At 44.4% G+C, this 16,235-nt stretch overlaps 1 protein-coding gene across 14 annotated transcripts in view; it reads right to left on the bottom strand.

The window, feature by feature from the left end:
• Nucleotides 1–15,904, bottom strand: part of MCF2L2 (MCF.2 cell line derived transforming sequence-like 2) — a 156,304-nt gene extending 140,400 nt beyond the window's left edge. For 6 of the 14 annotated variants that reach the window (XM_069024090.1, XM_069024098.1, XM_069024099.1 and 3 more), the window contains exons 1-4: nucleotides 15,884–15,904; nucleotides 15,518–15,658; nucleotides 15,315–15,383; nucleotides 15,092–15,183 (exon numbers count right to left, since the gene is read on the bottom strand). In XM_069024090.1, the coding sequence (XP_068880191.1) occupies nucleotides 15,092–15,183; nucleotides 15,315–15,334 (112 nt within the window). In that variant the 5' untranslated portion in view covers nucleotides 15,335–15,383; nucleotides 15,518–15,658; nucleotides 15,884–15,904. Of the gene's footprint in view, nucleotides 1–610; nucleotides 633–4,144; nucleotides 5,824–15,091; nucleotides 15,184–15,314; nucleotides 15,384–15,517; nucleotides 15,659–15,883 lie in introns of those variants that run through there. The other 8 variants (XM_069024088.1, XM_069024091.1, XM_069024096.1 and 5 more) reach the window with 4 other exon arrangements.
• Nucleotides 15,905–16,235: the final 331 nt, after the last annotated feature.

Here is a 16,235-nt window from a genome sequence, read left to right as displayed (position 1 = left end):
GCAGATCACCAAGAACAGAAGGCATTTCTGTCCTGCTAGGCCTCTGCTTGGCAAGATAAATAAACAGATCCCAGAGTTACCAATGTGTAGCTGGCACAGCGGTAAAGAGTAGCTGGATCCAGGGTTTAGGCTTGGATGCAAACTTATTCCAGTCTTGAGTATGAAAATGCTTATGGACCTAAGTGAGACCAAGAGCCTTTCTGAGCAATCCAACCCAAAACATAAATGGCCCTTGGCTTAAAGTCAGGGCAATAAACTGAAAGACAAGTAAATGCAAAAGAGACACATGAGAGAGACACTGGGTAACCCAGAGAAGATCGTGATCTATAAAACCAGGCATATCAGATCCCCAGTCTCCAACACTCCTAAGCTGTATCACCAGTGCAGCACCAGTGCACAGGGCACAGTCTGTGTCATGGCCCTCCAGCAGCACCGTGAGAGCTGGAAAGGACAGACTCTGGACATTAAGAAGGGAACACGTTTTCCTCCTCTCTCTACTCTGCCACTGACACACTGAGTCACCTCCAGAGCATGGTAACCCTGATCCTAGCTATCATCCACAGCACTGCACTGGATTCACTGCAGTATTCCTCTTTCTTTCCCCCCTCACCTTTTTCTCCCTGCAAGGAACCTCTGGAGCATTTCCAGTGCAGAACAGCTGCTGGATCCATTCAGCCAAGACCACCAGGACAGCTTCTTTCCCTGAGGAGCAGCTGTGCACATTCCCTGATGGAAGCAGCATTTATTTTTTTGCTTGCAATTCATAACTTGAAGCACATAAAGGAGAACCAGAAAGACACAGGGATAAAAATAGCATCTGTGAGCATCACAAGGGCTGTTGATACTCCAGGCTTTTGGACACATGCCAAATGTTAGCTGAACAGGAAGAAAGAGCTTCTCACATTACAAAGTACAGTAAAGGCATTTCCAATGTTTTCTTGCCATCTCTCAAGCACTCAACATCAGTTACCACAAAGGGTAGGAGGTTGGGCTGTAGGGACTATTGATTTTCCCCTGTTCGCATGTCTGTGCACTCAGTTACTGTGCAGTCCACAAGGAAAAGGCAGGTCTTGTAGAGATTTTCCTAGACATTGTTTTGCCTGACTGGGCTCTCAGCTGGCAGATACACATCAAACACGCTCCTTTAACATCCCCAGGGCAGGGCTTCTGTTCATCTAGGGAACTGAGGATAAAATCAGTCAAAGAGGAGTTACTCCCTCTGCTTTGCCAATTGTGAAGTACACCTCCATTTTTTCCCCAGGCCAGGACTGCTGTCAGAAATCAGAGGTCTGTCCTGAAGGACCTGCCCACACAGGCGTTTCTCTGTGCTGAGCACCAGCAAATGAGAGGCTGGAACACTCTCCTCTGTGTGCATACACAAGTGCAACCATACAGGGCAGCTGGATGCTTGCACCCGGGTAACAGGAATTTGTCCTGCTCAGAGCATGATATGATAGAGCTGTTCCTCATATCCACCCACAGCCTGAATCCCTGCACCATTCCCACCCCGGTTTACCCACCCCAGCTTTGTCACTAAGCCACCAGCTGCAACAGATTTAAGGTTCTAGAAAGACACAATCTATGGGGTGATTTCCCAAGTTACACCAAAGCCTGGTGTGAAGCAGAAAAATAAAGGTATGGATAACCTGCTAGCATGTGCACCGGTGTGCACCATGGGCACTTCCTTCACCTCTCCCTGCCCACAGCTCTGCATCGAACACCGGGCACAGCAAGGCAAGACATTGCCTCACCACACACAGCCACACCCTCAGTTCTCTCCCTCTCCTCCCTCAGCCAGCACAATTATTGGGTTTTGTCACCATACCCAATCTTGAATATGTAAATAGGATAAATTTACAGGAAACCAAGAGTTTCAATCCTTTGTCAAAACCAGGCAAGAGCTGCTAAAATTATACGGAAAAGGGCCAGCTGGGATAGAAGAAGCATGAGCATAAAAGCCTCGTTTTCTTTCATACCAAGACTAAAATTATTCATGGATCTATATTAACAGCAGTGTGCCCCCACAGTAAAAAAAGACATCTGTAAGTCAGCTTCAGGTGCAGAAACAGTATAGAGCTGCACCTGAGAGAACTTTTCCTACAAGAAGCAGCACAAGGATTTCCCTGCAACATTGCACTAATGCACAAACACCTTGTCAACTCCAAGTGTCCCACTATCAGCACATGCAACAGTCATGTGCTGGGATGTGCTGAGCGCTGTCTGCACGAGGTTAGACCTCCAGCCCACAGGAAATAAGGACAGTGCTTTAACTTCAACAGAGCCATGGACTTAAATTGCCTAAAGCTGAGTGGTGGAGTGTTCTGATGAGATAAGAAATTGCTCTTTAGTCTGTCAGGAAACCCTATTACAAATGCTTTCTGCTGACCAGCACAGATTAACTCAATAAAATGTATCTGAATCCAACATCCGTTTATGGACCTTAGTCCCAGTAGGCATAAGTTCACTTCATGGCATGTAGCACTAAATAATGCTTTGTACTTCTCCAGTGATTCTCAGCTCAGCACTCTGGCACCACAGAGAAATTGTTACTCCCATGAAACAGACTATTTCCTTTCTAATTGCCAATAAAAGGATACAGTTTAAGAAGAGTATTTTTGCTTAGATATAGTTGAGTATGCATCTGAGAACTATTTGAAGAAATCTTGTGGGGGAAGAAATAATTTTACCTGAAGTTTTGCCCCACAAAAGCCTAAAAATAGGGAGGAATGATCTAAAAGCATATATCGACACATCTCCCACTGGCTTGAGAGCCCTTTGAAATGGCTTAACAACAGTTTCACCCTCTCTTTAACCACTTCTTTGCTGCTCCTTTTTAGCATAAATGCACATAATTCTACACAATATTTTCCTATCTCTTGTTTAAATATATTTGCTTCAAGAATAGCAATCAATTGTAAAACAAACTCTAAAAAATAGCAGTATTTTTAATTGTATCAGAAGCCTTATAAGAACCCACCAATGAACTTTAAAATCTCAATACAAATAATGAAGCATAAGGAAAAAATTCTTCAGCTGGGAACTGAATCCCAAGGTATTCACACAGTTTGTCTAAGATCAATTGCAATTACTGCAGTAAAGTTGGAAAATGAAGAAATATCTACTAACTTACTAAGAAATATCCCTTTCTTGGCTACAGCCTTAAGCATGGCACATAAAACATTTCTCAATGTTATTTTATACCATTTGTAGATATCCCCATCTTTTCAACACTGAATTTAAAATAGTTTTCTCATTAAAATTTTGCAGCATTATTTGTATCAGTCTAATTACTGCTATGCACACATTCAGGGTCAGCAGGTCTCACAGCGAAGGCTGCTAAACTGAGACTGCTAAGAATGAACTAATAGGGTAAAATAAAAACAAAACACTAGCAAGGAGTTTTAAAATCAGGCTCAGTGACCAATCCCAAATGTCAGCACTTGCAGCGGACATGGCAGGTATTTTAGAGCATGTGGGCTCTCTTGAGGAAATATTTTGTGTTTGGAAGCAGCATGGACTCAGGGTCTTGAGTACACCAGTCAGCCTGAGCTGCCAGAGCCTTCTCACCTGAGGCTCCCACCAACACACCCTCTGCCCAGTGCTTCAGCTACTGCATTTAAGAGGGTCCCTACTCCCTTCCCCTTATGCTGTGGGTGATGCCATTTTCAGCTGTTTTTGCTGCTGTTCCTGACCTGCAGTTTAGACTTCTTAGATTAATCTAGACCTGATATATCATTTAAATATCTCCATCTTTGCTCAAGTATTGTAGGACAGGTCTCTGGGGGGTGAGAATGAACATACTAATGCCAGTCTTATTTTTCTGTAAGGTATATTCCTAGGTTTTTTATTTGCTGGCAGATGTTCAAGACTTTTAATAACTTCCGTAGTGTTTAATTAAGTTATCAAAATCACAACATAGTCTCACGTTTACCAAAAGAGAAGCTGTTATAAGATTAGGCTTTCCTATATTTTCTACAGATTAAAATAAACAGATGTGTTTACTCCTGAATAGGAAAATGGATTTTATGTGAAACTGAAACTCTTGTTCCTAAAAAGATCAAGAATAACACACACGTAGTCAAGCGATGTCCTCCTACAGTATAACCCAGTTTGGATGAAGAGCTTAAATAGAGAACTTGCGTACCCCAATTTTCAAAGGTCAACCCCCATCTCACAAGCTATTTATTTCCGGACACCTCGGCTCTCTCCGAATTCGTGCTGCCGGTACTTTGCACGCTGGTGCTGCTGCCGCAGGAGCCGGCGGGGCTTCGGCCGGGAGCGGTGCCCGCCCCGCGCCCTCCAGCGGCGAGCGGAGAGCAGCTCCAAAGCGGCAGCGCCCTCACATCTCTTCGGAAACGGGCTGGAAGGAGGCACGCTCCTCTGCCCAGCTCTGTAACATCCTGCCTTTCAGCTCATCCGAGAAGGGTCTGACCCTACCCTTGCGGGTCTGGGACGGTGGAAATTGCTGTGCCCTCTGCTGCCCTTTCCCTTCCGGCGGAGGCTGCTCTGGCACAGCTGCTGAGACCAACACGCACACAGCCCTTCTCCCGGCAGCAGCCCTGCTCCGCTATCCTGCTGGGAAGAGAATTCAGGGGATAACTGCTTGTGTTTCATTTCTCCTTCCCATTGCTGGACTGGGAAAACCTCGTACGGTGGTGACAGCTCTGAAGGGGAGAATGGGGCAGGCACTGTACGGAGCTGCTGTTGCAGACATTGGGGTAGAATGGGCACAAAATATCACTGGCAAGCTCCTCTTTGCTCTGTCCAACCAGTTCTGCTCCTCACAGGGCACTTGCTGCCAGCTCTCTGCTCCCATTCAAGATAAAATGATGCACGAAGCTCTGCTGTATAGCCAGAGTGTAATTCAACGTGATCCACAATGACAACTGCACATTGCTGAAACTGCATTCTACCCTAGCTGAAAACAAAACCAGGAAGATGGATTTTTATGAGCTATCAACAAAAATTACTAAAAAGTTTACTTCAAACTGAACTGTGACTTCAAAGCCAGCTGTGAAGCCTCTCCTGGTTTCCTCAATTTGCAAGGGGAAGAGATACTAGACACAGATAGCAGTACAAATATGTGAGACAGATGAAATAATGAGAATAGCTTTGAATCTCTCCTTTAAAAAAATAGAAAGTCTGCTTTCACAAAATAAGCTGATCACCGTAACAAGAATTAATCAGGTTTTCCCAGCAACCTTCCTGCACCAACAACTGGCATGTAATTGCCAGGAGCTCTCTGATCAGTTATGCACCTGCTTACAGCTCAGGGTCATGCTAAGGCCACAGCTATTTCAGTTTGAAATAACCTTTTCTCTGGATATTGCAAGATCAATAGTATGGCTCCTATGTATGTCATCAGCTTTGGCTTTTATGCTGCAAACACCAGTATTGATCCCTTCAAAAATTAAGCCTTGGTTTCAGAGACCTCTGAACCACGGTGTAATGGATAACAGTGATCTTCAGACTCAAAGGGGGGAAATATTTATAGTCATGCTTTGTTAGGTGAAGGATTATTGATTGATAACAAGAAGCAAAGTCCCCTGATAGTAATTCTAGCCACAGCAACTCTGTGAGATATGAAATCCATACCAGAAAAAAATGTATTTGAAGTGTTAAAGTTGTAACATATATGATTAACAGGCAGCATATTCAAACTTCTCACATCCAAATCATCTCATTTCTACTTATCATTGCTACTAGAGCTGCATGTGTTTGCTGCAGCTCTTTCCTTGACTCCTGTCTGTCAGCATGTGCACATCCTTGGAAAGTTATAATTAAACTGGAGATATTGCAGTAATAATAAATGGAGATGCCAGTAACTGTGGGCTAATTCACTACCTATGTATAACTAAAATTCTTATAGGTCTTGGAATTTAAAGGCAAAACTCACTCTCCTAAAATACTGAAAGACACCCTCTCTGGTTTTAGGTTTTGTTCATCTCTTCACATTGAACCTGAAGTGGTTCTCCAGTGTAAGATGTGAGTAACTCCTACAAAATCTCTGGAGCTCAAGGCATGTATGAGGAGAGTCAGATCCTATCTGCAGCTGTTGCCAGGCAGCCCACAATGCTGTACATCAGCATTGTTTGTCTTGTATTTATGTCTTGGAACTGCAGATAACTGCTCTTGTATTTGAGGCCAGCTGTAGACAATTCATTGCCCAAGGGAAACTGGAAATCACACAGCTCCCGGTCATGCAGAGGAAGCAAGAGCTAAATGGTTTGCAGCCCCTCATATCTCGTTGCCCTGGGCAACAGTCTGCACTGTGGAAGTGGCAGATCCAGCCTTCCTCATACAAATTCTGTAGCATATGGTGTTAATATATGGACTGATACTATGACAGCCCCACTGTAGTACTATTGGGGTGCTCATGCATTAGGTGATACGGGTGGGTGCATAAACAGTCTCTGGATAAAAGCTGCTGGTTTCCATCCAAGATCTCTGAGACACAGATGGAGGTAACTGGAAGCACAGAGATTACAAGCTGCACTCACGGATGTGGGGAATCTGACTCCAGACCCTCTCGGCCTGGCTTTCCTTGAGCTCTGACAAACTAACTCAGGATCCCCATATGAACCCAGGACAATAGTGACAATAGGTGCTAACTCTGTGCTGCCTCTTATACCTACTTGCAGCAGGGGCTACAGCTGGGTCAGCTACAGCTGAATCCACTCAGACAAAAATATCTGGTCCTGTGGAGTGCTGAGAACCAGCAGTTCCCCATTTATTCACACAGAAATAAAGAGCTCTTTGCACCTTTCTGGATCAGAGCCACCTTGTTGTAATATTGATGACAGATCATTTCCCATCACCTCTTTGCAATGTTTCAAAGGATTTTGGCTTCTGCAGAAATTTAACCTTTACTCCCATGCTTGAGTAATCCAGGTCAGGAATCAGTGACTTTTAAAATCAAAATAACATTGGACTAACGTTCCAAAAAGGACCTTTGTGTCTCTGTTTAAACTTCCATAGAGTCAGCTGTGCATTCACTGTAATCGTCCTGCACTTACTGCAACTGAGTCCTCAGAGAACTTCATTTGTGTTGCATTCATGTACCTCTGGAATCAGGGAAGCTCTGCAGATACAAGAGAGGGCTGGGCTGGCTGCCTTGAAGGGCCAAACAAACCCCTGTGTGCTCAGAGCAGGAGAGCTACTACGAGATGGTAGTACCTTATACTGAAGCCAAACCATGGGCACAATCCACCTTTGAGAGACAGAGTAATGATACTGAAATGAGCAGCAATCTCCATGAAGGCATGGACACTCAGTGCTTTAGCTGTGCTTGTTTAGCTCCTGACTGCCTAAAAAATTCAGGACTCAAATGTCATGACAGCAGTGATTTTGGAACAATGCATTTTCAAGAACACTCCAAATACAACGCACAGCAGGTGCAAAGCCGGTTTTGAGCTGCTGTGTGTGTGCGTGTGCTGTTCTGGCAAACAAAATAGACAATCATTTCATGACAGAATGGATTCTTGATCCTGGTAGCCTGTCTTTCCTTTGGCCACTTTTTGGGGGATGTTGTACTGTACTGTCATGTCCCTGCAATGGCTAGAAAAGATGGAGACAGAACACGGCAGCTTTGTAAACTAAATTCTAGGGACCATGGAAATTTATGATTGTCTGTCTCAGTTCAGGGCTTTATTCCCTACTACACTGCAGGAAATATTATAATAGAAAACAGGATGAATGCAGAATTATATTCAGAATAATTCATTAATGCAGAATTATTTGCAGGTGTCTGCTGAAAAGGCACCAACCTTCTGCAATGTTGCACTGCAAAAGATGAGGTAGGTGCATATAAATGTAATGTCTTTCACCCTTGAATGAATGCTTCCGACTTTTCCAGCCTGAATTCTCATGCTGGACATGGCTCTCTTCCAGTACATGAGCTCAATCATTCCTCAGAGACAGTTATGCTTTTGGACTCACAGATGTTATCTAAGTTGTGCTTACATGACAGTGGAGCTTGAAGATACTGTGATCTCAACCCAGTTGTCCCCTACACATCTGTCCCCACACCAAAGTGGAGCCTGCTGTCCTTTGTTCCACTAAGAGCTTTTTACAGTGTTCCTGCTCCCTAAGCAGTACCTCCCTCTATGCCATGACTTACAGATCACTTAAGGTATTTACAGCTGATGTTTTTCCATCTATGCATGTAAGAGTTGGCTGTTTCTTCACCCTGTCTCCCTCCTGTTCCTTGGTTTCGATTCTGGCAGTGTCTGCTGCACTGGTTAGTGTGAGTCACAGATTAGCAATGATCCATGTGCCATGTTATCCCTTTCACATCATTCTCCAGCATTTTCTCATGTGAGCAGGATCAGGCAGCTTTGTAGAGAACTTAGATTTCTCCCAGTCATTAACCCACTGACCACCTGGAGAAATCCAGATGTTACTGTGCTGAACTCTAAAGGGAGGTACAAGAAGCCTGGTCAGCAGGCTAAAGCACAGCATTAACACAAAACATGTATGGTTTCTCTTCTCCCAAACATTTGAGTACAAGCCCAGCTTTGAAGAACAGGAGAAAATATACAGACAGGACTACTATCATGTACCAGACACTGTGCTGTCAAAATTATTTTAGCAGTCACCTGGGTCCCATTCAGAAAAGTTCATCCTAGATTGAATGCTAAGTCCAGCCTCGGGACTAAAAGAGGCCTCGAATGTGGTACAGAAGGGGGAAAAGAGTGCCAGAAATGGAATTTATTAACCTATCTTCTACTCACTGAGATGACCTGGTGCTGCAAGTACCTTCCCAAATCCTGATCTTGCTTCCCCCAGGGAGATGCCCTCTATGGGGAACTCTTGGATTCAGCCACCATATGGAAGGTGAGAAAAAGGAATTAAATAAAAGATGAGGCAAGAGGTGGAAAAAGGCCCTGGTATTTAATGAGCTGCCAGGCAACGTGATAGATGTCAGCTTAGTTTAATTTTCAGTGAGGCCATCTGAGCTCCCCTCTGCCACAGAGATGAGAACAGACAGGGGCTCCCCTCTGCCTCCTCTTCGTCCTATTTGCTTTTTAAGCTTGGGCCTTAGCAATGAAGAATGGTCACTACTGCCTGTCCTGTTAGCAAGCAATGATATCTGCCAGCACCAGCCATGTCTCATTGTGCCTGACTCGGAGACCTCACACAGGAGAAACCTCCTGGACTTGCTTTGCCCAGGAGATTCCTCCCACTTCCTCCTTCCACATAACCCTGGGCTTGCCCTGGGGTGTTTAAGAGCAAACTGGGAAGTGCCACAGTCTGACTAGCTCAAGGATGTACAGGACCTGGTGCCTGGCAAGCACAGCTGTGGAAGGGACCATGGGCATCACCACTACTAACAGCTAAACTTGGATCCTGCCGCCAGACTTGCCTTTACTGATTTCCTCACGTATTAAACACTTCTCCATGCCAACAAACAAACACCTATAAGTAATTACTGTGGTAGATTAGAAAATAGAGGACAGAGGGAGACTGCTGTAGCATTAGATTTAACAGCAGCAATGCGGAGGCTTTTGAAAGAGAGAGTGACTTACGGATTGACAGACTGGATCACACCTCAGTTCCATCCAGCCTAGTTCCCTGTCTCCAACAGTTGCCATCACAACATGCGTAAGTAGAAAGTGTGAAAACCTTGCAGCAAGCAGATGGTGGATAGCTACTCCTATTCCCTTTTCTCTCCAACATCCTGGTCTCTTACTGGCATGAGAATGAAAGCTCAGAATGTAACAGCCAGTTTAGGGGAGGGTATCAATAAATGAGAAAACAGGGCTGTAAGCAGCCTTTCAGTTCTGTGGGGCTCTGTATGGCTCTCCTTAGTGCATGCTGCTCTGAAAGTATTAACAGTACCACACCTGGATATTGCAAGGTTTTTCTTAAATTCTGTCAAGGATGATAGGATCACATCCCATATGAAAAAGTATTTCATCTAAAGTAAAAGATGTAATGTAGAAGAGGAAAGTCTTCTGAGCTGTTCTCTCCTGAAATTGAAGCAGCCTTAATGCATGCTAATGTTTCTGGGAAGCTCTTTAGTCACATCTGTTTACCTGGACATGAGGCCAAACTATCACATAAATATTTTGTTTTGAAACAAAGGTCTGGATCCCAACTCATAGGAGCTTCTTATAATTGTTATTTCGGATAGTGCCTCTGCAAACCAGGTTAGAATGTGGGCTTTAAACAAGTCTGTGGTGCTTGCAATATTCTACATCTTGGAAAGTGCACTAGGCACATCTGCACATTTTTCATGTATTTCTGTGAGAGCTTCATTTCCACTTTTTATAGATACAAACTTTGCAGCATTAGCAAAATACTTTTAAACAGTTCCTTACTAAACAGTTTCCAGTGAAACAGCTGCACATAATTGGCCATATAGAATGGGGTAAAATTAATAACCACACTCTAGGAACAAAAAAGTAAACAAGAAGCTTTTTTTAAGCTGTGAAACTAAAAAGGATAAATTGCTATTATCTCTCCTTTCCCACATTCCACCCTCCCACATGGAATCTGAGGTCTAATAGAATGAGCTTATTTCCCTTGTCTTCACTATTTTAATCTTTCTCTTCATATACTATTTTAATATTTTGCATGGATTCAATATTTTTGACCTTTGCCACTTCACCAAGTTGGGTAAAAATTGGCCAACAGTTCAAAAGCTTTACTGGGGTACAGAGATAAAGATGCATACAACATGAATAAACCTCAGTTTTTTAATAGAATTAGGTTAATAGAGAAACTTCAACCTACCATTTCTCATCAGCATAAGATGGCAAGTAAATTTAGCAAACCCATTTCTGCAGTTTTCTATTGTCATATTTCACTGGCAATGTGTGAATGGCATGGCCCCTCCCATGCCTGTATATTATTTTTGGGTGAGGAGACCTGGTGTGCTGTGGTCAATGGAAGGAGCAGATTCCCCCTGCTGTGCACCATCCCTAAGTAGGACAGAGCCACAGAATCCATGGTTCGAAAAGAGTTCCTGAAATGCATGAATGCTCTAAAACAAAGGCAATAATTTTATGTTGCAAACAGAGGAATTTTTTTTGATTTAAGCCTTTTCATGGGAGTAGCAAAGGGCCTATTTGATATAGTACCTCAAAAGTTAATTTCTTAAAATATCCCTTTTTTGTGTCCTTGATGTCCACAGACACATATTAGAAATGTTGCAACTGTCTGTCCAACTGTGACATATTAGATTATTTGTGGCTTTGTAGCATAAAGCAGATTCTGTGACTTGTGATGCTTAGCCACTGGCCTCGGACAAGTGCCAGCTCGGGTTATTCCATTCTGTTGACCTAAATTCCTCTCACACAGTCAAGTAGATGCAGTATCATCCTTTACTTCCTGTCCCAGATTGTAACACAGCTTCTCTTCACACACACAGGTGTTTTACACTGCTCCCCAACTCTGGTGGTTAAGCCAAGAGTGGCAGGAATTGACATACCATGGTTAGCAGATAGGAATTTGAGAGTCTTGACATGTCAATCCTAGACTAAGGTCTGTCGCTGACTTTCTTTTTGATTTCCATCAAGTTGCTTAAATTCTTTTTGTTTGTTTTTCTCATAAAATGAGAGACTGGAGAAGCAAGAGTGTATAAAATCAGATGAAAGCTGATGTGAATCCATGGGGTTTTTTCTTGTATGTAACATTTGTGCAATGTAGTGCTTTCTGCAAATCACATCAGTGCCAGTCCTACCATGGACACTGACAGTCAGCTCATCTGGGTCCAGTTAACATTTGAAGGGGAGGAGCTCTTGCAACTTCATTGAGAATTAAGGGGAGCCTCTAAGAAAACCCCATCTCCCACGGGCTGTGGAATTCTTTATTGGCAAGAGAGGAGCCAAGCTGCTGGCCTTTTGAGACAGCTCACATTGGTTCTAGCAGCTCCATCCTATAATACCTACATCCAAACCATTTAAAGAAAAAGCCTGTGGAAAACGGGGCACTGGAGGTGCTTGTGTGCGCAACTGTGCCCAGAATATTGCCCACAAATAGCAAAGCTGGCATCAGATTTCTGGGGGCCAGCTGCCAAGTGTGGGTGGGTAGTGAGAGCACAAAAGAATATTCCTGTGGGCTCTGCAGGCTGGAAGAGCTGTACGTGTTCCCACAGGCAAACAATCCTGCTGTCGGCACCAGGCACGTCACCCTGCAAAGCTCTTCCCTCCCCACCACAGAAGAGCTGCCACTTGCCCACCTACCCAAAGGACACACTTTTTTCCAAAATTGATGAGTGTTTCCCCAACACCTCCCAACAAACAAGTTCAGTAAAAGTAGGGTAAATTAAAAAAAGACTCTTGACGCAGTTTCAGTAATGTGATGGGGTAGTGTTGGTGCTATATCTCAGATAGTAAGCAGAAAGCCTGCTAGCATTCACAGACTACTCCTGTCCTAGGCACCTGTGGTGGCCCCATTACCTCACCCTCACTAGGACAATCAGGAATAATCCCAGGGAGGCTGAGGGAGCACATGGCTATTTAAGAGATCTAATTTGGTCCTCTGTTCTTTTATACTGTGTGAAGATGTGCTACCATGCAGGGTGGTATTAGAAAAGTACCAAGTTAAGAGAGCTACTGTGGAGCAGGGAAATACCTTCAAAGGTTTGATTTTGACCTGGGTGAGGCAGGTACTGCATGTATGAAGTCTGTAGTAGGATAAGAAGCTTTTTTTACTAGCACATGAACTGTCTAACACAACATGAGTCAGCTATTGAGGGATGAAAGCTTTTGCCCAGGACAGATAAGTTGAGCCCCAGGCAATTAACTATGTGACACTCTTATTGACACATTAAAAATAAAATGGTGTGTCATTACTTGACACAGACCAAAATGATCCCGTAAAGGTTTTATTGAAAATATAAAGGTCTTTCTTTTTAACATTCCCATAAAGTTCTTGTTTGACATTTTGCAAATTTTGTGAATAAATTTCTTCCCTCTTGTTCTTGGATGAGCTGGGAGCTGTGCTCCCAACCAAGAGCTGGCTACATTCTGGAGAGTCTGAATCCCACCAGTCCAAGTGGCAATATGAGGGTGATAGTTGTAAAAATAGTAAACACTATAAAGTACTTACATGGCCAGGGATCCCCTCGGTTTGCTAAGGCTGAGAGCCCTTTCACTTATTTGAGCTGTAAAGACTCCCACTGAACTAACAAGAGACCCCTGCAGCTTCCCAGGAATTATTCTTCCAATAAGCCATGGCTGATTCAGCTAAGGCACCCATGTTACAACCTGTGATTCATAAACATGGCTCATCATCATGGGTTTGGAAGAAATGTTCTTCCTTCAGCCAATAACAAATGTTTTAATGTTACTTTCTTCCATTTTTGTACAACTGTTTTTGCCAGTTATATGATTCAATAAAAAATGAACTCTGGCTACAGAAAGGCAGGAAAACTCCACAAGTGGGGTCTGATTAGTAGGTCTCAAGTGGCTGGGGAAATGGTGGGATTATCCTTCCCTGATGGAAGCTGATCAACTAGGCTCTTTCCTCCGTGTGGAATGGAAAAAACACCAGGATCTGGGACCTTTGCTCCTCTCCCATGGACTGACCTGCTGGTTGACATCCAGGAAACCAGTGGGACTCTCTAGCATCAGCCTCATGACCCAGAAACCTCTCTTATTTAGCAGGGAGCAGGGGAAAGGTTCATCAACATTTCTAGTGTCCAGAATGACTTCTATTAGACAACAGTATATTATACAGTAGGTAACATAATGCTATGTTATCTCTAACAAATCCCTCCTGATATCAAGGAGAGTCCTCAGTATGGATGATAGGGACCTGCATTGAGTTTAACAAGAAAACCAGAAGATACACATATCTCCTGAAATACTCTTAAAAAAAAAAAAGAGAAATATGCCTCATATTGAATCCCAAATCTTCATTAAAAAAGTGAATTCATGTGACTTCATGTCAATCTGAATTTGCACAATTGCAAAGCAATTCACGTTGGCATTACTGGGTCAAAGAGGCTGCTGCTGCAAGCTCTCCTGGCAATCATACTCTTTCCCATACCAGGCTCCTGGTGAGGTTAACCTGGAAAAGGTTTTGGAGAGATGGGGCCTGGTCTTAAATATTTTATTGAGTTTAAATCTGCTTTTGTGCTATTTCTTTAGGCAAGATACTGATTACATTTGCTCTCTTAAGCTAAGTTCAGCTGCTATAGCTAATATCAAACCAAAGAATAATGTTGGTCTAAAATCTTACTTACATATTCTCTAAAAGCCAAATTTTGGTCACACTCTGTTTCATATACAGATTGAGTAAAGTCAGTGACAAAGGCATTTCAGGAACCTGTACAACATCTTTAGCATTCACAGCACACAATCCATTGCAAACACTGACAGCTGTAAAATTTGCCCCTATGCATTCAACTAAAAATGTTCTCTTTATGTGATGCAACACAGCTGCAATCTGCTTTAACTCAACTGTAGGTAACAAAAAAGGATCACAAAAGCTTTTCTCAGCTGATATTTTAATCACCAGCATCTCCTACTGTCTTGCTAGTTTCAGGTTCCTCAGTTCCTGGTCATTCAGTCCTCAGTGCCAGCAGGTGGGTATCCAGCCCAGATGCATAAGGATGTCAGTGCATAGCTTAGGGCCTCACCTGTATTCACTGGCATTTGAATGTTAGAAACAGTAAAATCAAGCCTGACAGAGAGAAAAGCTTTTTGAGATCCTGTCCTAGCACCTTCCAGAAATCTTGAAACAGCAAAGGCCATGAAAAGATTCCCTGAGAATGGGCTGCTATTCCAGTATCACAAGCAAATGCACAGCACATTAGCGCTGCCGTTGCTCCAGCATCCTCCCACCACCCCCTTTTCTCCACCACCTCCCTGCAAGGACTGTGCTCGAGTATTTTACACAGCTCACTTCACAGGTAGGACACGCTGCTCTTACTGTTTCTGCTTTTCAGAGAAAACATGCTTGAAAAACAAACCATCAACAAAAGGCCGTCTAACTGCCCAAAGCCAGGGATTCGCAGTTTGCTGATGGCTCCTATTTCATGCACAGGTGTGATATTGTCACACAAAGGCAGCAGCACCTCCTGGGGGAACAGGGCCCCTGAATCCACACAAATGTAGTAAGAAAAATAAAGATGCCTTACCCACATGGGTGATAACCGTAGTCAGTCGCTGGGTAAGCTCCTGATGTGACATCTCTTCTTCTTTTAGCCAAAAAAGCATTTCACACAGGGAACTACACAGCATCCAAAAAAAGATGCACCCAGAGTGGGAGGCTGCACACTCACTGCCTCACTTGCACACAAAGCAGGGACCACTCCCACGGCACGGCCCTTCCAGCTCTCACATCTTCTCTCGGCTGCTCACCTCTTCCAATTTGCTGCCATCTATGCATGGACGTTGAAAAGCTCCTTCCAGATGGGGATTTTACCCCCCCTGACAGAAGGAAGGGAGCAGGAGGGGGGAAATACAAAAGGGGGGAAGCAGGAGAGTTGATTGCTTATGGCTTTTTTTCTCCCTTCTCCCGCGGATGAGGCAAAGGATAAAGAGACAAACCAGCAAGCAGATACCTTCCTCCAGGGAGACTTTTGGATGTGATGCTGCGAGTCAGGGAAAAATCCTGGAGGTAGGAATGGCATCGGGAGGAGTGGAGCTGGCAGGAGAGCTCGAACAGCCGCAGCTGTTCTGCGACGCTCCCTTCACCGGCGTGCCTGGGAGTGGAGAACAACACGCTCACAGCCTCCGGTGCTCCCCCTCGGCCCCTGGGGCCCGAGTGCCTTGCAGGCTGTCGTTGAGTGGAACCCCGCAGTGTCCCCAGAGACCCTCCTCCCACCCCCTCTTAGAAGCCCCTGCCTGAGGGGCCACCGCTTCTATGGAGGGGGAGGGGGGAACTGGGCTTTTTAGGTGTGTTGTGGCCAGAGGCTTTGTTATTCCACCTGCACGGACAGGATCCCTGTGATCCTGACTGAGCCCACAGGACCCTCTCCAGCTGCACGAGTACAAGCAGGGTGAAGTAATCAGCCGTGGGTGCTGGGCAGGACTCACCTGCGATGATGGCCACGGAGCTCAGCCATGAGCAGGCAAGCATAGGTGGCCTTTAGTGGCCAGAGCAGGTCTGTGGGGAGCAGCTGCCCCTGGGTGCTTGTGACACAGCTGAGCCTTGCCCGGATGCGTGGCTGCCATGGGGCAACGGGCTGTGGAACAAGGGGAAAGCTTCATCAACCCTTCCAGCTACAGATCCCAGCTGGGATCCAAGAAGAGGGAGAGTAAGGCAGGCAAGGAAGTGAG

This window comes from Aphelocoma coerulescens, chromosome 9, assembly GCF_041296385.1.
Source record: "Aphelocoma coerulescens isolate FSJ_1873_10779 chromosome 9, UR_Acoe_1.0, whole genome shotgun sequence".
NCBI lineage: Eukaryota > Metazoa > Chordata > Aves > Passeriformes > Corvidae > Aphelocoma > Aphelocoma coerulescens.
Note: the sequence above shows the minus strand (reverse complement) of the source record. Positions and strands in the feature narration are given on the sequence as shown.